General features: G+C 44.8%; 1 protein-coding gene across 1 annotated transcript in view; it reads right to left on the bottom strand.

Annotated features, from left to right (window-relative positions):
* BEND3 (BEN domain containing 3) overlaps nt 1-21737 on the bottom strand; it is a 50306-nt gene that overhangs the window by 17851 nt on the left and 10718 nt on the right. The window contains exons 2-3 of the mRNA XM_031012601.3: nt 17210-17257; nt 16513-16715 (exon numbers count right to left, since the gene is read on the bottom strand). Coding sequence (XP_030868461.2) covers nt 16513-16715; nt 17210-17246 — 240 coding nt within the window. The 5' untranslated portion in view covers nt 17247-17257. The remainder of the gene's footprint in view (nt 1-16512; nt 16716-17209; nt 17258-21737) is intronic.

The raw sequence follows: 21737 nt of genomic DNA on the forward strand, positions 1-21737 counted from the left end.
CAGGCTAATTTTTGTATTTTTAACAGACACGAGGTTTGTTGGCTAGGCTGGTCTGGAACTCCTGACCTCAGGTGATCCGCTTGCCTCAGCCTCCCAAAGTGCTGGGATTACAGGCGTGAGCAACCACGCCCAGCCTAGTGGTTGCTTTAAACTACTAGGTTCTGGAGTGGTTCTGTGCTACGTAACACAACACAGCACAAGTGAACTGATACACTAAACTTTGTCTTTCATTTCCTGAATTCTGGCTTTACTTGAAAACTTGAAGTGAGTTTGCAGAACTGATCACAAACAGAAATGTAATATGACACAGAGAAAAATATTTGTGGGAGTTCCTTTAGGAAATCATACTGCTTGTCAAACTTCTCATCAATTCCAGCATAACCCTCTAGGAATCTAACCTACAGAAACACTCATACAGTCACTGGGTTGATGTATGGGGATGTTTTCCTGGCATTACTTGTAATAATATAAAATTGGAAAACATCTAAATATCAATCACAAAGGAAAAGGATAATAAAATATGGTTAAGCTATTCCACTAACTGTCTTGTAGCTTTCATCTGCCACAGCAGATCACAGATCAGATCTGTGGGTTTTCATCTAGTTATTACTCACTGCACTAGAAACTGCCATCCAGGCGTGAAACTTTTGCCCAGATCACAAGGTATGCGGCAAGTGGCAGGGTTAGGCAGCCGCAGTCAAGGGTGGAATATTTCTAATTATTCGTTTATTAAAAATTATCAGCCAGGCACGGTGGCTCATGCCTGTAATCCCGGCACTTTGGGAGGCTGAGGCGGGAGGAATGCTTGAGCCCAGGAGTCCCAGACCAGCCTGGGCAACATGGCCAAACCCCATCTCTACAAAAAAAAAACAACAACCCCCAAAAACAAAATTACCCAGGTGTGGTGGTGCGTGCCTGCAGTCCCAGATATTTGGGAGGCTGAGATGGGAAGATCCACTGAGCCCAGGGGGTTGAGGCTGCAGTGAGCCGTGGTCACACTACTGCACTCACCCTGGGTGACAGAGCAAGACTGTATCTCAAAAAAAAGAAAACAATACTCATAGGTATTAAAAAAAAAAAGTCAACATTTTTTTCTGGACATTACAGATTTTTAAATAATGTATCGTTCAAGTATGAATTATGATACTCAAAAAGTAGAAGCAACCCAAAATATCTGTCAACTGATGAATGGATAAACAAAATGTGGTGAGGCTGGGCTCCGTGGCTCACGCCTGTAATCCCAACACTCTGGGAGGCCGAGGCGGGAGATTCCTTGAGGCTAGGAGTTTGAGACCAGACTTGGCAACACAGCGAGACCCTATCTTGAAAAAGAAAAAGCATCTCTACAGTGGAATATTATTTGGCCATGAAAGAAGATGAAGGACTTCAGGTATCTGGTCCAGCATGGAAGGAGCCTGAAAGTCAGCATTCCATCCTAACTACAAGGAAAAAGCTGAACAAACTGAAAAAATCAACACGTTTTCTTAGACCCGTAAGACCGGTAAGGTCACAGGGCAAACCACTGCCCCCAGACTTGGCGAAACAGACGGGTGAGTACAGAGACTCCCAGCTTACCACAGCAGACACCAGAGAGCAGACTTCCACAGGAACCAGCGCTAGGGCAGGGAAACCTGAACTGCAACTGAGGAATTGCTGGAGACGCAGTGTGGACAAATCTGAGAGTTAAAATCTCCAAGGTTACCCAATCAGCACAGGCCCCACACTTTCGTGGGTTCTACTGAGAGGTGAAGCCAGCTGGGTTTCTGGGTCAGGTAGGGACTTGGAGAACTTTTCTGTCTAGCTAGAGGATTGTAAACACACCAATCAGCACTCTGTGTCTAGCTAAAGGACTGTAAATGCACCAATCAGCACTCTGTAAAAACGCACCAATCAGCACTCTGTGTATAGCTAAAGGATTGTAAACACACCTATCAGCACTCTGTAAAACTGCAGCAATCAGAACTCTGTGTCTAGCTAAAGGATTGTAAACACACCAATCAGCACTCTGTAAAAATGCACCAATCAGTACTCTGTGTCTAGCTAAACGATTGTAAACGCACCAATCAGCACTCTGTAAAACCGCACCAATTAGCACTCTGTGTCTGGCTAAAAGATTGTAAACGCATCAATCAGCACTCTGTAAAAACGCATCAATCAGCACTCTGTAAAAACGTACCAATCAGTGCTCTGTGTCTAGCTAAAGGACTGTAAATGAACCAATCAGCACTCTGTAAAATGGACCAATCAGCAGGACATGGGCCAAATAAGGGAATAAAAGCTGGCCACCCAAGCCAGCAGTGGCAACCCATTCGGGTCCCCTTCCACGCTGTGGAAGCTTTGTTCTCTTGCTCTTCACAATAAATCTTGCTGCTCCTCACTCTTCGGGTCTGCACTACCTTTATGAGCTGTAACACTCATCGCAAGGGTCTGCGGCTTCATTCCTGAAGTCAGCGAGACCACGAACCCACTGGGAGGAACAAACAACTTTGGATGCGCCAACTTTAAGAGCTGTAACACTCACTGCGAAGGTCTGCGGCTTCACTCCTGAAGTCAGCGAGACCACGAACCCACCGGAAGGAACTCCCAACACATCTGAACATCTGAAGGAACAAACTCTGGACACACCATCTTTAAGAGCTGTAACACTCACCGTGAGGGTCCACGGCTTCATTCTTGAAGTCAGCGAGACTAAGAACCCACCAGAAGGAATAAATTCCAGACACACTACCTCCAAGAACCCTACCAGGTTCTCACAGCGAATATTAGAGAAAAATCCCCTTCTACTTCTGGCAGGGGGAGGGGAAAGGGAACCAATCTGAAAACCATCCTCTTTTCTTTTTTTTTTTTCTTTCTTTTTAAATTTTATTTATTTATTTATTTATTTTTTTGAGACAGAGTCTCACTCTGTCGCCCAGGCTGGACTGCAGTGGCATGATCTCGGCTCACTGCAAGCTCTGCCTCCCAGGTTCACGCTATTCTCCTGCCTCAGCCTCCTGAGTAGCTGGGACTACAGGCGCCTGCCACCACGCCTGACTAAATTTTTGTATTTTTAGTAGAGATGGGGTTTCACCGTGTTAGCCAGGATGGTCTCGATTTCCCAGCCTCATGATCCACCTGCCTCAGCCTCCCAAAGTGCTGGGATTACAGACGTGAGCCACTGCACCTGGCCTTATTTTTTTTTTTGAGACGGAGTCTTGCTCTGTCGCCCAGGCTGGAGTGCAGTGGCCCGATCTCGGCTCACCACAAGCTCCGCCTCCTGAGTTCACGCCATTGTCCTGTCTCAGCCTCCCAAGTAGCTGGGACTACAGGTGTCCGCCACCACACCCAGCTAATTTTTTCTTTTTCTTTTTTTTTTTTTTTGAGATGGAGTCTCGCTCTGTCGCCCAGGCTGGAGTGCAGTGGTGCAATCTCGGCTCACTGCAAGCTCCGCCTCCTGGGTTCACGCCATTCTCCTGCCTCAGCCTCCCGAGTAGCTGGGACTACAGGCGCCCGCCACTGCACCCGGCTAATTTTTTTTATTTTTAGTAGAGATGGGGTTTCACCGTGGTCTCGATCTCCTGACCTCGTGATCCGCCCACCTCCGCCTCCCAAAGTGCTGGGATTACAGGCGTGAGCCACCGCGCCTGGCCTAATTTTTTCATATTTTTAGTAGAAACAGGGTTTCACTGTGTTAGCCAGGATGGTCTCGATCTCCTGACCTCGTGATCTGCCCGCCTCGGCCTCCCAATGTGCTGGGATTACAGGCATGAGCCACCGCGCCTGGCCGCCTTCTCTTTTCTTAAGGCTTGCCCTCCAGAGAACTATTTAACGTGAGCTAAACCTGCAGGGGTTTTATCAGAGCCTAACTGACCAGAAGGGAGATACCCAACTCCAGCTCCTGCCTTTTACCTGGAGGAAAAGAAATAGCCAACATCAGACCACTTGACTCATCCTGTCCCACTTAAGGGAGGAATGGAGGAACTACGAAGTCCAAGTGAAGTTTACAGTCCAGAGATCCAGGGCTGCTAAAAGACTGAGACCTGGCCAGGCGCATGTTGGTAATCCCAGCACCCCAGGAGGCCAAGGTGGGCGGATCACGAGGTCAAGAGATCGAGACCATCCTGGCCAACATGGTGAAACCCTCTCTCTACTAAAAATACAACAATTAGCCGTGCATGGTGGCCTGCACCTGTAGTCCCAGCTACTTGGGAGGCTGAGGCAGGAGAATCGCTTGAACCTGGGAGGCGGAGGTTGCAGTGAGCCGAAATCGCGTCACTGCACTCTGGCCAGAGACAGAGCAAGACTCCATCTAAAAAAAAAAAAAAAAAAAAAAAGACAGACCAAATCCAGGACTGGAGAATGCTGCCCTCCCCTTTCCTCTCCCCCGACATTATTGAAGGACTATTCACAGGAGTTCCTTGTACTCAGGATACCATGTCTGGTTACTAAGAAAAAACTGGCTGGGCACAGTGGCTCACGCCTGTAATCCCAGCACTTTGGGAGGCCGAGGTGGGCGGATCACAATGTCAAGAGATTGAAACCATCCTGGCCAACATGGTAAAACCCCGTCTCTACTAAAACTACAAAAATAAGCTGGGCATGGTGGTACACGCCTGTAGTCACAGCTACTCGGGAGGCTGAGGCAGAAGAATTGCTTGAACCTGGGAGGCGGAGGTTGCAGTGGGCAGAGACTGCGCTGCTATACTCCAGTCTGGGCGACAGAGCAAGACTCTGTCTAAAAAAAAAAAAAAAAGAAAAAAAAACTACAAGGCTGGGCCGGTAATCCCAGCACTTTCAGAGGCCGAGGCGGGTGGACCACTTGAGGTCAGGAATTCGAGACCAGCCTGGTCAACATGGCGAAACCCCATCTCTACTAAAAATACAAAAATCAGCGAACACCTGTAATCCTAACTATTTGGCAGGCTGAGGCAGGAGAATTGCTTGAATCTGGGAGGTGGAGGTTGCAGTGAGCAGAGATTGCACCTCTGCACTCCAGCCTGGGTAAGAGAGCAAAACTCCATCTCAAAAAAGAAAAGAAAAGAAAAAACGACAAGGCGTACTAAGACCAAACCAGACTCAGAGGTGGTAGGGATGCTGGAATTATCAGAGAATGTGAAACAACTATGATTAATATGCCAAGGACTCTAATGGAAAAAGTAGACGACATGCAAGAACAGATGCTTGGCCAGGCACAAGCACTTTAGGAGGCCAAGGCCGGCGGATCACGAGGTCAGGAGTTTGAGACCAGCCTGACCAACATGGTGAAACCCCATTTCTACTAAACATACAAAAATCAGCCAGGCATGGTGGCACGCACCTGTAATCTCAGCTACTCAGGAGGCTGAGGCAGGAGAATTGCTTGAATCTGGGAGGCGGAGGTTGCAGTGAGCTGAGATTGTGCCACTGCACTCCAGCCTGGGCGACAGAGCAAGACTCCATCTCAAAACAAACAAACAAAAAAAAAACAGATGGTCAATGGACACACAAATGAAAATACTTTTTTTTTTTTTTTTTTTAGAGACAGGGTCTTGCTATGTTGCCCAAGCTGGTCTTAAACTCTGGGCTCAAATGATCCTCCCACCTCAGCCTCCCAAAGTGCTGAGATTACAAACATGAGTCACCACACTTGACCTGAAATTCTAAGAAACAATAAAAAAGAAAGGCTAGTGATAAAAAAAAAAAAAAAAAAAAACAACAACACTGTAATAGAAATGAAGAGCCCTTTTTTTTTTTTTTTAGAGACAGGTTCTTGCTTTGTTCCCCTGCCTGGCTGAAATACAGTGGTGCAATCTTGGCTCACTGCAGCCTCAAACTACTGGCCTCAAGCAATCCTCCTGCCTCAGCCTCCTAAGTAGCTAGCTAGGACTATAGGCATGTGCCACCACACCCAGATAAAAGAATCCTTTTGATGGGTTTTTTGGTAGGCTGGACACGGCTGAAAAAAGAATCTCTGCATTTGAGGATATCTTAATAGATACCTCAAAAACAGAAAAGCAAAGAGAAAAAGGAATGGAAAATTTGAACAGACTGCCCAAGAACTGTGGGATAACTACAAAAGGTGTTACAAAGGGTGTTACATATACACCATGGGAATACATGGAAAGAGAAAAAGGAACAGAAGAAATATTTGAAACCACAATGACTGAGAATTTCCCTAAATTAAGGTAAGATACCAAACCACAGATCTAAGAGGTTCAGAGAATAGCAAACATGATACACGAAAAACAAAACAAAACAAAAAAATCCACTATACCTAGGCATACTGTTTTCAAACTATAGAAAATCAAAGATTAAAAAAAATCCTGAAAGAAGTAAGGTGGGGAACAAAACACTTTACCTATAGAGGAGCAAAGATAAGAATTACACCTACATTCTCCTTAGAAACTGTGCAAGCAAGGAAGGGGACTGACAATCAAATGCAGTAAAACTGCAGGATACAAAAACAATATACAAAAACCAGGAGTATTTCTATGTGCCAAAAGTGAACAATCTGAAAAAGAAATCAAGAAAGTAATATAATTTACGATAGCTACAAATAAAAATAAGGTATCTAAGAATTAATTTAACCAAAGAAGTGAAAGATCTCGGCCAGGCACGGTGGCTCACGCCTGTAATCTTACCACTTACCACAGGTGGATCATCTGAGGTCAGGAGCTGGAGACCAGCCTGGTCAACATGGCGAAACCCAGTCTCTACTAAAAATGCAAAAATTAGCTGGGCGTGATGGTGGGTGCCTGTAATCCCAGCTACTTGGGAGGCTGAGGCAGGAGAATCACTTCAACCCAGGAGGTGAAGTTGCCAAGATCGCCCCATTGCACTCCAGCCTGGGCAAAAGAGCGAGACTCCGTCTCAAAAAAAAAAAAAGTGAAATATCTCTACAATGAAAACGTTTAAAACATTCAAGTGAGAAATTGAAGAAGACACAAAAAAAGGAATGATATTCCACATTCGTGATTCGAAAAATCAATATTGTTAAAGTGAAATATTATCCATGCTACCAAAAGCCAACTAAAGATTTTATTTTTTTTCTCACGCCTGTAATCCCAGCACTTTGGGAGGCCAAGGCAGGCGGATCACGACGTCAGGAAATTGAGACCATCCTGGCTAACACGGTGAAAACCCATCGCTACTAAAAATACAAAAACAAAATTAGCCCAGCATGGTGACGGGCGCCTGCAGTCCCAGCTACTTGGGAGGCTGAAGCAGGAGAATGGTGTGAACCCAGGAGGCGGAGCTTGCAGTGAGCCAAGATCGTGCCACTGCGCTCCAGCCTGGGCGACAGAGCGAGACTCTGTCGCCCAGGCTGGAGCGCAGTGGCACGATCTTGGCTCACTGCAACCTCTGCCTCCCATGTTCAAGTGATTCTCCTGCCTCAGCCTCCTGAGTAGCTGGGATAAGAGGCACGCACAATTGTGCACGGCTAATTTTTGTATTTTTAGTAGAGATGGGGTTTCACAATGTTGGCCAGGCTGGTCTCGAACTCCTGACCTCAAATGATTCACTCACCTCAGCCTCCCAAAGTGCTGGGATTACAGGCCTGAGCCACTGCGCCTGGCCACCAACTACAGATTTACTACAATCCCTATCAAAATTCCAATGATATTCTTCACAAAAATAGAAAAAATAATCCTAAAATTTATACAGAACCACCAAAGAGCCAGAATATCCAAAGCTATCCTAGAACAAAATTGAAGGAATCACATTACCTGATTTTAAATTATACTACAGAGGCCAGGTGCACTGGCTCATGTTTGTAATCCCAGCACTTTGGGAGGCCAAGGCACACAGATTGCTTGAGGTCAGGAGTTCAAGACCATCCTGGCCAACATGGAGAAACCCTGTCTCTACTAAAAATACAAAACTTAGCTGGGTGTGGTAGCACGTGCCTGTAATTCCAGCTTCTGGGGAGGCTGAGGCACGAGAATCACTTGAACCTGGGAGGTGGAGGTCGCACTGAGCCAAGATCGCACCACTGCACTCCAGCCTGGGCGACAGAGCAAGACTCTGTCTCAAATAAATAAATAAATAAAATAAATTAGGGAGTCTGTTGCCAGAAATGTTCAAAGGATTTCTTCAGAGAGAAAGAAAATGTCAGAAACATGAATCTACATACCTAAAGAAAGTGCATCAGGGAAGGAATAACTGAAGGTAAAATAAAAACTTTATTTTTCTTACTCTGATCTGACAACTCTTTGTTCAAAATAATAATAGCAACAATGTAGTCAACTATATATGCTTGTGTGTGCGCGTGCGCGTGTGCACGCACTTATATATAAATGAGTGACAGCAATAAGACAAGGGAATAGAGGGAGGAATTTGGACTCTTTTGTTATTATAAGGTACTCACACCACTTCTGAAGTGGTAGGTTATTTGAACATGTACTTGGACTAGTTGTAAATATATGTTGCAAACTTTAGGGCAACCATTAAAAAAAAGAAAAAAATATTTAAGAAAAAAGTATAATTAACATGCTAAAAAAAGATAGTTAGGCCAGGCGCAGTGGCTCATGCCTGTAATCCTAGCACTTTGGAAGGCAGAGGCAGTGGATCACCTGAGGTCAGTAGCTCGAGATCAGCCTGGTCAACATGGCAAAACCCCGTCTCTACTAAAAATACAAAAATTAGCCGAGCATGGTCGTGGGCACCTGTAATCCCAGCTACTCAGTAGGCTGAGGCAGGATAATTGCTTGAACCTGGAAGGCAGAGGTTATAGTGAGCCAAGATCGCACCACTGCACTCCTGCCTGGGCAACAGAGTGATACTCCATCTCGAAAAAAAAAAAAGAAAGAAAATGAAAACTCAATTTACCAAAATTTGTGAAATGCAGCAAAAAGAGTGGTTAGAGGAAAATATATAGTATTGAAGGCATACAATAGAAAAGATCTAAAAATCATCTAAGCTTTTACCTGAGAAAACTAGAAAAGCAAATTAAATCCAAAGTAAGCAGAAGAAAAGAAACAAAAAAAATTAGTGTAGAAATCAATGAAATTACAAACAGGAAATCAATAGATAAAAAAAATCAATGAAACCAAAATCTGTTTCTCTGAAAAGATCAGTAAAATCCATATGCCTCTAGCAGGCTAAGTTAGAGAGAGAAAGAGGACACAAATTAGTAATATCAGAAATCAGAGATCCCACTACAGGCCCCATGGACATTGAAAGAATGATAAAGGAACACTATGACCAACTCTATGTCCAAAAATTTGATAACCTAGAGGAAAGAGACTAATTCCTTAAAAGACACAATCTTCTAGAACTCATGGAAGAAGAGACATTCCAAATAGGGCTATATCTATTAAAGAAATTGAATCAGTAACTAATAGCCTTCCAAAACACAAAGTACCAGGCCCAAATGGGTTCAAAGGTGAATTTTACCAAACATTTAAGGGAAAAATGATACAATTTCTCTACAGTCTCAGAAAACAGAAGTAGAGAAACTACTTCCTAACTCATTCTATGAGGCCAGCATTACCTTAATACCAAAACCAGATAAAGACATTACAAGAAAAAAAGCTACAGACCAATATTTCTCATGAACACAGATGAAAAACCCTCAATAAAACACTAGCAGGAGGCCGGGCGCGGTGGCTCACGCCTGTAATCCCAGCACTTTGGGAGGCCGAGGCGGGTGGATCACGAGGTCAGGAGATCGAGACCATCCTGGCTAACACAGTGAAACCCCGTCTCTACTAAAAATACTAAAAATTAGCCGGGCGTGGTGGCGGGCGCCTGTAGTCCCAGCTACTCGGGAGGCTGAGGCAGGAGAATGGCGTGAACCCAGGAGGCGGAGCTTGCAGTGAGCCGAGATCACGCCACTGCACTCTAGCCTGGGCGACAGAGCGAGACTCCGTCTCAAAAAAAAAAAAAAAAAAAAAAACATTAGCAGGAGACTGATTTGAGTCGTAATTCTGTCTCCCACGTGGCCAGCCTCACGTTTAAAAAAACTGAGGCCAGGCATGGTGGCTCACGCCTGTAATCCTAGCACTTTGGGAGGCAGAGGTGGGCGGACTGCCTGAGCTCAGGAGTTGGGGACCAGCCTGGGCAACATGGTGAAACCCCATCTCTACTAAAATAGAAAACATTAGCCGGGTGTAGTGGCAGGTACCTGTAGTCTCAGCTACTCGGGAGGCTGAGGCAGGAGAATTGCTTGAACCCGGGAGGCGGAGCTTGCAGTAAGCCGAGATCACACCACTGCACTCCAGCCTAGGAGACAGTGAGACTCTGTCTCCAAAAAAAAAAAAAGATTTTATACACCATGACCAACTTAGATTTATCCTAGACATGCAAAGGGGTTCATCATTTAAAAATCAGTTAATGAAATCCACCACAGCAACAGGGTAAAGAAGAAAAATCACATGATCACGTCAATAAATGCAGAAAAAGCACTTCACAAAATCCCACACCATTCATAACAAAAACTCTCAGTAAATTAGGACTAGAGGGAAACTTTCTCAACTTGAAAAAGAACACCTACAAAAATCCCACAGCTAACATTGTACTTAATGGTGAGAAATCAGAAGGTTTCCCATGAAGATCAGGCACAAAGCAAGGATGTCTCCCTCTCCTCATTCCTTTTCAATATTGTACTGAAGGTCTTAGCTAATGCAATAAGAAAAGAAAATGAAATAAAAGGTATACTGATCGGGAAGGAAGAAATAAAACTGTCTTTCTTTGCACATGACATGATTGTCTATGTAGAACATCCAAAAGAATCCAAAAAACAACTGGAACTAATAAAGCAATTATAGGAAGGTTGTAGTATACAAGGTTACTATACAAAAGTCAATTTTATTTCCTATACACCAGCAATAAACAAGTAGAATTTAAAATTAAAAACACAACACCATTTATATCAGGACTCCAAAAACATGAAATACTTAAGTTATAAACCTAACAAAATACATATGTATACAAGATGTATATGAGGGAAAGTACAAAACTGATGAAAGTAATTAAAAAATTAAATAAATGGAGAGGCATTCCATGCTCATAAAGAGGCAGACTCAGTATTTTCGAGATGTCAGTTCTTCCCACTTTGACCTACAGATTCAGTATGATCCCAATCAAAATCCCAGCAAGCTATTTTGCTGATATCAATAAACTAATTCTAAAATTTATATGGACAGACAAAAGCCCAGAATAGCCAACACAATAGTGAAAGAAAAGAACACAGTTGCCTGTAATCCCAGCACTTTGGGAGGCTGAGGAGGGCAGATCATGAGGTCAGGAGATCGAGACCATCCTGGCTAATACGGTGAAACCCCGTCTCTACTAAAAATACAAAAAAATTAGCCGGGCGTGGTGGCGGGTGCCTGTAGTCCCAGCTACTCAGGAGGCTGAGGCAGGAGAATGGTGTGAACCCGGGAGGCGGAGCTTGCAGTGAGCCAAGATCGCGCCACTGCACTCCAGCCTGGGCGACAGAGCGAGACTCCGTCTCAAAAAAAAAAAAAAAAAAAGAAAAGAACACAGTTAAGAGACTGATACTACCTGACTGCAACATTTACCATAAAGCTACAGTAATCAAGACAGGGTGGTACTGGGGCAAGAATAAACAAATAGATCAATAGAACAGAATAGAGAGCCCAGAAGTAGAACTGCATAAAGACAGTCAACGGAAGCAATACGATGGAACACAGACAGTCTTTTCAACATATTTTACTGGACCAAACTGGACATCCACATGCAAATATGTCAATCTAGACATAGTCCTTATACCCTTTACAAAAATCAACTCAAAAGGGATCACAAACCTAAATGTAAAATGAAAAACTATAAAACACCTAGAAGATAACATCAGAGAAAACCTAGATGATCTTGGGTTTGGCAGTAACTTTTTAGATATGATACCAAAGCCACAGTCTATGAAAGAATTAATAAACTGGACTTCATTAAAAGTAAACATTTCTGCTCTACAAGATACTATCAAAAGAATGAAAGGCAAGCCACAGGCTGGGAGAAAATATTTGCAAAAGACATACCTGATAAAGGACTATTAATCAAAATACAGGACTGTTAATCAAAATATATGAAGAACTCTTAAAATTCAACAATAAAAACAAAACCCAATTTTAAAATGGGCCAGCCAGGTGTGGTGGCTCAAGCCCATAATCCCGGCACTTTCGAAGGCTTCAGGCCAAAGGGTTACTGGAGCCGAGGAGCTCAAGACCAGCCTGGGCAACATAGCAAGATGCTATCTCTATAAAATAAAAATTAAAATGGGCCACAAATCTTAATAGCCACTTCACCAAAAAAGCTATACTGCTGGCAAATAAGCATATAAAAAGATTCTCCACATCATATGTTGTCAGGGAAGCACAAATTAAGAGAACAACAGCCGGGCGTGGTGGCTCATGCCTGTAATCCCAGCACTTTGGAGGCTGAGGGGGGTGGATCACCTGAGGTTGGGAGTTCGGGACCAGCCTGACCAACATAGAGAAACCCCGTCTCTGCTAAAAATACAAAATTAGCTGGGCGTGGTGGTGCACGCCTGTAATTCCAGCTACTCGGGAAGCTGAGGCAGGAGAATCGCTTGAACCCAGCAGGCAGAGGTTGTAGTGAGCTGAGATCGTGCCATTGCACTTCAGCCTGGGCAACAAGAGCAAAACTCCATCTCATAAATAAATAAATAAATAAAACGAACAACAAACTCCATCTCTACAAAAACTTTAAAAGTTAGCCAGGCATGGTGCTGGCATGCCTGTAGTCCCAGCTACTTGGGAGTCTGAAAGAGGAGGATCCCTTGAGCCCAGGAGTTTGAGATTACAGTGAGCTGACTATGCCACTGCTTTTTTTTTTTTTTTTTTTTTTTTTGAGACAGGGTCTCACTCTGTCACCCAGACTGGAGTGCAGTGACACAACCATGGTTCACGGCAGCCCCGACCTCCCAGGCTCAGGCGATCCTCCCACCGCAGCCTCCCGAGTAGCTGGGACTACAGGTGTGTGCCACCAGGCCTGGATAATTTTTTTGTATTTTTTGTAGAGACAAGGCTTTGCCACATTGCCCAGGCTGATCTGGAACTCCTGGACTCAAGCAATCCACCTGCCTCAGCCTCCCAAGATGCAGGGATTACAGGTGTTAAACCACCACACCTAGCTGTGCCACTGCTTTTGCACTCCACCCTGGCAACAGAGAGACCCTGTCTCAAACAACAACAACAACAACATAAACAAAAACACAACCGCTGGGCACAGTGGCTCATGCCTGTAATCCCAACACTTTGGGAGGCTGAGGCAAGAGGATTGCTTGAGGCCAGGAGGTCGAGAATAGCCTGGGCAACATAGTGAGACCACCCTCATCTCTGCAAAAAAAAAAAAATTTTTTTTTAAACTAAACAAAGAAAAAAACCAAGATACTACCACATACCTATTAGAATGGTCAAAATCCAGAACACTGACAACAGCAAATGCTTTCAAGGATGTGGAGCAAGAGGAACTTGTTAGTGGGACTGTAAAATGGTCCAGCCACTTTGGAAGGCAGTTTGGTAGTTTTTTACCAAACTAAACATAATCACACTCCTCGGTGTTTATCCAAAGGAGGTGAAAACTTATGTCCACATGAAAACCTATACATGGACGTTTATAGCAGCATTATTCATAATTGCCAAAACTTGGAAGCATCCAAGATGTCCTTTAGTAGGTAAATGAATAAATAAACTCTGGTACATCCAGGCAATAGAATATAATTCAGTGCTAAAAGAAAATGAGCTATTAAGCCATGAAAAGACATGGAGGAAACTCAAATGCATATTGCTAAGTATAATAAACCAATCTAAAAAGGCTACACATTGTATAATTCCAACTTCACGACATTCTGGAAAAGATAAAAGTATGGAGATGGTAAAGAGATCAGTGGTTGCTGGGGGTTATGTGGGAGTGAAGGATGAACAGACAGAGCATAACAGATTTTTAGGACAGCAAAACTACTCTGTATGATACTACAAATGGCATATACATTTGTCCAAACCCATAGACTATACAATAGCAAGAGTGAGCCCTAATGTAAACTACTGACTTTGGGCAATAATGTGTCAATGGGGGATCATCAGTTGTAATAAATGCATCAATCTGGTATACAATGTTGACAATGGGGGAGGTTATAAACATGTAGGGGTAAGGAAGTATATGGGAAATCTGTCTCTTTTGCTCAATTTTTCTGTAAACCTAAAACTGCTCTATAAAATAAAGTCTGTTAAAACAAAAAGAAATGAAGTACTGATACATAGATGATGAACCTTGAAAACATTATGCTAAGAAGTCAGACACATATGGCCATAGAACATATGATTACATTACATGAAATGCCTAGAATTGGCCGGGCATAGTGACTCACGCCTGTAATCCCAGCAATCTGGAAGGCTGAGCCGAGTGAATTACGTGAGGTCAGGAGTTTGAGACCAGCCTGGCCAACATAGTGAAACCCTGTCTCTACTAAAAATACAAAAATTAGCCAGGCGTGGTGGTGCCCACCTGTAATCCCAGCTACTCAGGAGGCTGAGGCAGGAGAATCGCTTGAACAAGGAGACAGAGGCTGCAGTGAGCTGAGCTCATGACACTGCACTCCAAGCCTGGGCCACACAGCGAGACTCCATCCATCCATCAATCAATCAATCAATCAATTAAAAATAAAAATGAAATGCCCACAATAGGCAAATCCTTAGAAAGTACATTAGTGATTGTCAGTAGCTGGAAAAGTAGGGAATGAGGAGCTACCGCTAATGGGCAGGGACTCTTTGTAAGGTTATAAAAATGTCCTAAAATAGCATAACTCTGGGAATATACTAAAAACCGTTAAACTAGGGCTGAGCGCGGTGGCTCACGCTTGTAATCCCAGCACTTTGGGAGGCCAAGACGGGCAGACCACTTGAGGTCTGGAGTTTGAGACCAGCCTGGACCAACACTGCAGACGTTGCAGTGAGCTAAGATTGCGCCACCGCATTCCAGCCTGGGCAACAGAGCGAGACCCTGTCTCAGACAAAAACAAACAAACAAACAAACAAAAAAAAACATTAAATTATATAACTTAAATTGGTGAAAGGTATAGTATGTGAATTATATCTTAATAAAGTTGTTTTGGGCCTGATGCAGTGGCTCACACCTGTAATCCGAGCACTTTGGGAGGCTGAAGCAGGCGGATCACCTGAGGTCAGGAGATTGAGACCAGCCTGACCAACATTAAGAAACCCTGTCTCTACTAAAAATACAAAAATTAGTCGGGCGTGGTGGCACATGCTTGTAATCCCAGCTACTCGGGAGGCTGAGGCAGGAGGATCGCTTGAACCCAGGAGGCGGAGGTTGCGGTAAGCCAAGATCGCGCCATTGCACTCCAGCCTGGGCAACAAGAGTGAAACTCTGTCTCAAAGATGAAAAAAAAAAATTAAAGCCCAAATAAATTAGAGAAACAAAGTTGTTTAAAAAAGAAAAGCCATTCAGACCAGAATAAAGAGTTAGAAAAAAAAAACTCTGAATAAATAAAATAGTAAATAAAAGTATCACTCATGGCCAGGCACAGTGGCTCACACCTGTAATCCCAGCACTTTGGGAGGCCAAGGCAGGCAGATCACCTGAGGTCGGGAGTTCAAGACCAGCTTGGCCAACATGGAGAAACCCTGTATCTACTAAAAATACAAAATTAGCTGGGCGTGGTGGCGCATGCCTGTAATCTCAGCTTCTCGGGAGGCTGAGGCAGGAGAATCGCTTGAACCTAGGAGGCAGAGGTTGCTGTGAGCTGAGATAGCGCCACTGCACTCCAGCCTGGGCAAGAACAGCAAAACTCCGTCTCAAAAAAAAAAAAAAAAAAAAACCCAACAAACCTATCACTCAATGTTCCATGATGTGGAATGTAGGTCCTCACTATAAACATGTATATTTAAATCTTGGTTAAAATCTTAGTCTCATCATTATGCAAATTAAAGCCTAACCAAATCCCTAAAATGTATAACTTCCTAATTTATTTGGATCTGCCCTAACATCCAACAGGGGAGAGTTAAAACAAACCAATTAAACAAAGAGTTGGCTGTGCACTATGGCTCACGCCTGTAATCCCAGCACTTTGGGAGGCCAAGTCAGGAGGATCACTTGAGGCCAGGAGTTCAAGACCAGCCTGGGCAACATAGTGAGATCCAGTCTCTATTTAAATAAGTGAATGATAGATTTAATTTAGGAAAAGACCTGACCTCCAGCTAATGCCCCACTTTTGCAAGAATCAGCTACTATGTCAAGTGTGGTAGGCTTACGTTAACCGTCCTCACTATCAGCAAGCTCCTGCTTTCCCCCACAAAGCACAGCAAAATAACGCTAAAGCAGCTGCAATGTGAAGGCTCCCTTTACCCACCAGGAATCCAAACACAAACAAGAATTCCAGTTAAAGACAGACACTTTCGAGAAACTGAAGCCAGAGATGGGATAGCTTAAATGAAACCCTCCCATGCCCAAGGGTTCAGCAGTTGCCAGGATGCCCAAAACAAGAGGGAGATTCAGCATGGAATCAGAGAGGGTTAGAGCCCAAGCAAAGAGTGACAGCAGCTAGGCCCTCACCTCGGGGATCAGCCGCCTCCTCTTCACGCCGGGGACAGAGTCTAGCAGGCCATCGCTGACCAGCTGCTTTCGTTTGCTGGAGTCCTGCAGGGCAGTGAGGACGCTGTCCACAGAGTGCTTCTCAGAAGTCCTGGAATTCACGGAGCAGTCCAGAGCAGCATCTTCAGCCTCTGTCTCCACTTTCACAGTGATACTTTTTAGAACTGTGTCAGAGAAGAAATAGGGCTCAGTGGGAAAAACCAGGGCTGCTCAGAGATCAGCAGGGTTCTCTGAGCAGCAGGGTGTCTGTGGGCCGCCCTTTGACACCAGTGCTGAGATAATGATGTCTAGTCATAACAAACCTGAGCTTTCCAACAATGCAATCTTTATCTCACCGCACTAGTGCTGTACAATAAAGCCATGTTCCAAGAGCATTTAGTTCAAATTGGTTTAAACATCTTTTTTGGGGGGGGAAGGCAGTGGAAGGAGAGACATAAAATATTATCTTTTTGTGCTTTAAAAAAGTAATTTTTAAAAAGCGACACAAGGTGCTTATAACAAGTGTGTGGGTGGAGAGGGATGGGAACCGGGGAACAAGTGTGTGGGTGGAGGGGACTTTTCACTATATAACTTTGTATATTTTTGGACCATGTGAATGTATGACCTGATCAAAAGTATTCAGTTAAAAACATTTTTCAAAAACGGCATTTTTTTTTACCTTCTTCTACATCTTCGGTGAATTCAGTTGAGTTCATCTTCTATTCCGCTAAATAAAAAGACAAAGACAATGTATTGACTTATTGCTTGATTTATTTCTTAATTTTCTCTACCCACAGAAAATCCTCTTACCCTCCCAACCCCAGCTCTAGGTAACAGAGCAGCACAGCACTGTGGAAGCATGTGTCCTCCTAATCTTGTCTGCAGACACTCAGGAGCAGCCAGGCCTTGTGCATCCCTGCTGGGAGCTCTTCTCCAAGACTTTATGTGAGCAGAACGTGTCTTACAGCATCCACTGATAGCCACTTACTGAGCCATGGGAACATTACATGAACAAATCAACTCTTAAAAAAGACCCCAATTTTAATTATCTCTTTTAAGTCCATGCTTATAAATTCCAGCCACAAAACAAATAGGCTGAAGGATGGGGGCCATGGATCCTGAAATCTTAGGACTTACAGTTGTCAAGAGAACTGTGCTGCCCATGACCTGAAGGTGGCTACTAGCCACACCTGGCTACCAAGGACTCAAAATGTGGCTAGTCCAATGGAGATGTGCTATAAGTGTAAAATACACACCAAATCTCAGACTTAGTAACAGAAATGCAAAATATCTCACTAGTAATTCTTTTTTTTTTTTTTTAGAGGAAAGGTCTCACTCTTTTCACCCTGGCTGGAGTGCAGCAGCACTATCATGGCTCATTGCAGCCTCTGATTCCTGGGCTCTAGCAATCCTCCTGCCTCAGCCTCTGGAATGGCTAGGACTACAGGTACCACATGCCGCCACCCACAGCTAAGTAAAAAATTTTTTTGTAGAGTTGCGGTTTCACTATGTTGACCAGGCTGCTCTTGAACTCCTCAAGCGATCCTTCCACCTTGGCCTCCCAAAGTGCTGGGATTACACATCTGAGCCACCGTGCCCAGCCCTAATAATTGCTTTATATTGATTACATGTTGAAATGATAATATTTTGGACTTACTGGGCTAAATACAATACTTTATTTCATTTATTTGTTTATGAAACGGAATCTTGCTCTGTCACCAGGCTGGAGTGCAGTGGCGCAATCTTGGCTCACTGCAACCTCCGCCTCCTGGGTTCAAGTGATTCTCCTGCCTCTGCCTCCCGAGTAGCTGGGACTACAGGCATATGCCACCACTCCCGGCTAATTTTTTGTATTTTTAGTAGAGACAGGGTTTCATCGTGTTAGCCAGGATGGTCTCGATCTCCTGACCTCATGATCCGCCCACCTCAGCCTCCCAAAGTGCTGGGATTAGAGGTGTGAGCCATTGTGCCCAGCCTAAGCTTCATTAGAAAGGGGGGCAGTGCTCTGTTCCAGGCTGCAGGGTCTGAAGCAAAACCTGCCTGCCTCAGCTGGAATGGAACTGACACCATGAGGCAAAGCACCACTAAAACAAAACAAACAAAATTACCACTAAGTCTCTGATATCTCCGAATACCATGACAGCATGTACATAAATAGTACAAGATACAAAGGTAGTAACATTTGGAGAATATACATTGCAATCTTTAATGTTGACACTTGGGAGTTGTGATCCCCACAACTGATTAAGCTGACTACAAACACAGAGTTCTCATTTTGGTTGAGGATGAGTGGAGAGCAGGACCAAGAAGTATCTCTTAAGAAATTTCTGGCCGGGAATGGTGGCTCGTGCCTGTAATCCCAGCACTTTGGGAGGCTGAGGTGGGCGAATCACCTGGGGTCAGAAGTTCAACACCAGCCTGGCCAACATGGTGAAACCCCATCTCTACTAAAAATACAAAAATTAGCTGGGCATGGCGGTACACGCCTATAGTCCCAGCTACTTGGGAGACTGAGGCAGGAGAACTGCTTGAACCCGGGAGGCAGAGGTTGCAGTGAGCCAAGATCACACCACTATACCCCAGCCTGGGTGACAGAGTGAGACTCTGTCTCAAAAAAAAAGAAAGAAACTCTGTAAGCATGAAGCCATCTAAAATGTTCAGTGAACCATTCAAGGAGTAGCCACAGAATGGTGTGTGTTTGACATACAGTACCTGTTTTAGACAGGTGAATGGGGCGGGGATGGCAGCAAGAGGGAGAGTGTGTCTGGGTGATCCATGAGCACAATCATCACTGCAAAGGTTACTAATAATGGCAACACATACAGTGCTTATGATGTGAAGCCCTATTTTTAGTTCAAGAACAGTGCACAATAGTGCAAGACAGGCACAATTCTTTTCATCCCTCTATTGCTAATTTTCAGAGGAATGAAAACCAAAATGAGATTTGAAACTGAAAATAATTCCTACTCACCAAGCCATCTCCTACCTGAAAAAACATTACACACAGGGTGATATTGACAGAAAACAAATAATAAGTCAACTTCAAGGGTCCGAGAACTATTTTACCAGAGTTAAATTTTAGCAACTCCTTCCACTGTATTTCAAGGAACTACACCTCACTTTGGATCACCATCATCTGAGCTGGGTGTCTCTGAGTGGCTAGAAGGGCTGGACAATGCCAGGCAGAAATTCAAGACCGGATTCCCAGCCTGGTAGGAGGCCTCTCAAGGAAACACACTGCAGGTCACCTGAATGCCCCTGCCCTTGGAAACTGCCATGGTCACATAACCCATTCCTGCCAATCAAGGGGAGTTCTGAGATGCAGAACAGATGGGGCGAAACGATGGCTGTCAGAGGCGGACATACTTTACAAAACAAATTACATTTGGCAGAGAAAAGGCAGAGAGGGAGGAGACAGCGGTTGGTTTATTTGGGGAGGAAAAGGGTCATGGTGAAAGAAAAATTGCAAAGAGTCAAAGATTCTGGTAAGTGGAAAGCACTAAAAGGATGGGCAAATACTAGAACAAAACAAAACAGGCGTCGATGAGAGAACACAGCAGACAGGACCATGGGTGGTGAGAAGGGCAGTCTATTTATCTGCCATTATATTCGCCCAACCATGTGTCTCTGGCAGGCCCATCACATAGGGAGCAGTGCAGGGCTGGAGTCCAGGCTGCCACATGGAGCCTGCCGGGAATGTGGCTTGGTGAGCAGAAAGCCTATTTTCTGTTTTTTTTATTTTTCCTTGTTTCCAGTGGGGTTGGAAGGAGGCTATTTTCTGAACCACCACCATGTGACCCTACAGCAAGCAATTTGGCCTCTGAATTTTGAGCCCCTAGAAAGTGATGAAGGAAGAGCACACATCTCAGCCACCTGCAGTGGGCAGAAACCCCAGAGGGCTCATGCAGCTGAGGTGGGAGGAAGGGGTGCTGGTGCGGCTGCCTGGGCATTCAAGACACCAAGTGCTTGTGCTTTGGAAAACACTTCCGTGTCCATTTATAGACTAGTGACAGATGCTAGGTTAGCCCAGAAGTAGCCCAGAACACAGCATGGTGGGCCCCTTCCCTCCAGGCCAGCAAATCAGCTTCGCTCATTAAGAAGCTGGGGAATTTCCCATTTGCAAGGCCTGGAAACCTCGCGCCTGCCCCTGGCTTGCGCAGTGGGGAGTGAGGTGAGCATCCCCTGTAACATCTGCAGCCCACCACCTTCACACCAGGCACTGGGCTGGCCACTGCATGTGTGCCTGTGCCTCACCCTGAGCTATTTTAGTTCCAATTTCAACAAATAGAGAAACCCAGGACAGGTAACTCCTCCAGTGTCACATCACTGAATGGCAGAACCTGGCTTCAAATCGAGTCTTTCTGTGCCTTCCCTCAGCCAGCCAGGGAGGAAATAATAGAGTCTTCATTCTTTTGTTAAGCTTCTTCTGATGAACCATGGGCCTGTTTCCAAATTTGAGTCCCTCTGTCCAACAGCACCAGGAAACCACATCTCCTTCTGCCTCCATTAGCACTCTGGAAAGTCAGTCTGCTCCGTGCGTAGAAACAGACTCCACCCCACAATACAGAAAAGCTTCTACAAGAGGGATGTGTAGGCCACTCCCTGCATCCCCAGCTGGCGCAGGGACAGCACATCAACAATGTCACAGCTGGGCAGAAAGGGGATGGGGAGCACACTGCTACCTCCATTTCCTGGTCACCTGCCCAGATGAGGGTCACAAGCTCTGCTCCTCCTGGGTGGACACCCAGCACCCAGATGCCTAGCATGCCACAGACATTCCTCTCGCCTGCCTGACTATAGGCTACGTAGGCGCTGCCACAACTACCCAACTACCACAGCACCCACCTCCTAAAGGCTGCTGTGAGCATTCCCTTTGCCTCCTGGACTCTGGAGAACTTCTCATTCTGACATTCTCTCATTTTCAAAACGTTCTCATGCCTCCCACCACAAACCTCAAATTATGGACAGTCAACACATCCACACGTTCCCCAAAATCAACTTTCTCCCCAAGGGATGTCTGTTCTATGTCTCTCAGACAGCTGAGCTAAGCCTAGGAAAAAAGAAAAAGAAAAAAGAGGCCAGGCACGGTGACACACGCCTGTAATCCCAGGACTTTGGGAGGCCAAGGCGGGCGGATCACCTGAGGATGGGAGTTGGAAACCAGCCTGACCAACATGCAGAAACCCCATCTCTACTAAAAATACAAA

Source organism: Gorilla gorilla, chromosome 5 (genome assembly GCF_029281585.2).
Source record: "Gorilla gorilla gorilla isolate KB3781 chromosome 5, NHGRI_mGorGor1-v2.1_pri, whole genome shotgun sequence".
Lineage (NCBI taxonomy): Eukaryota > Metazoa > Chordata > Mammalia > Primates > Hominidae > Gorilla > Gorilla gorilla.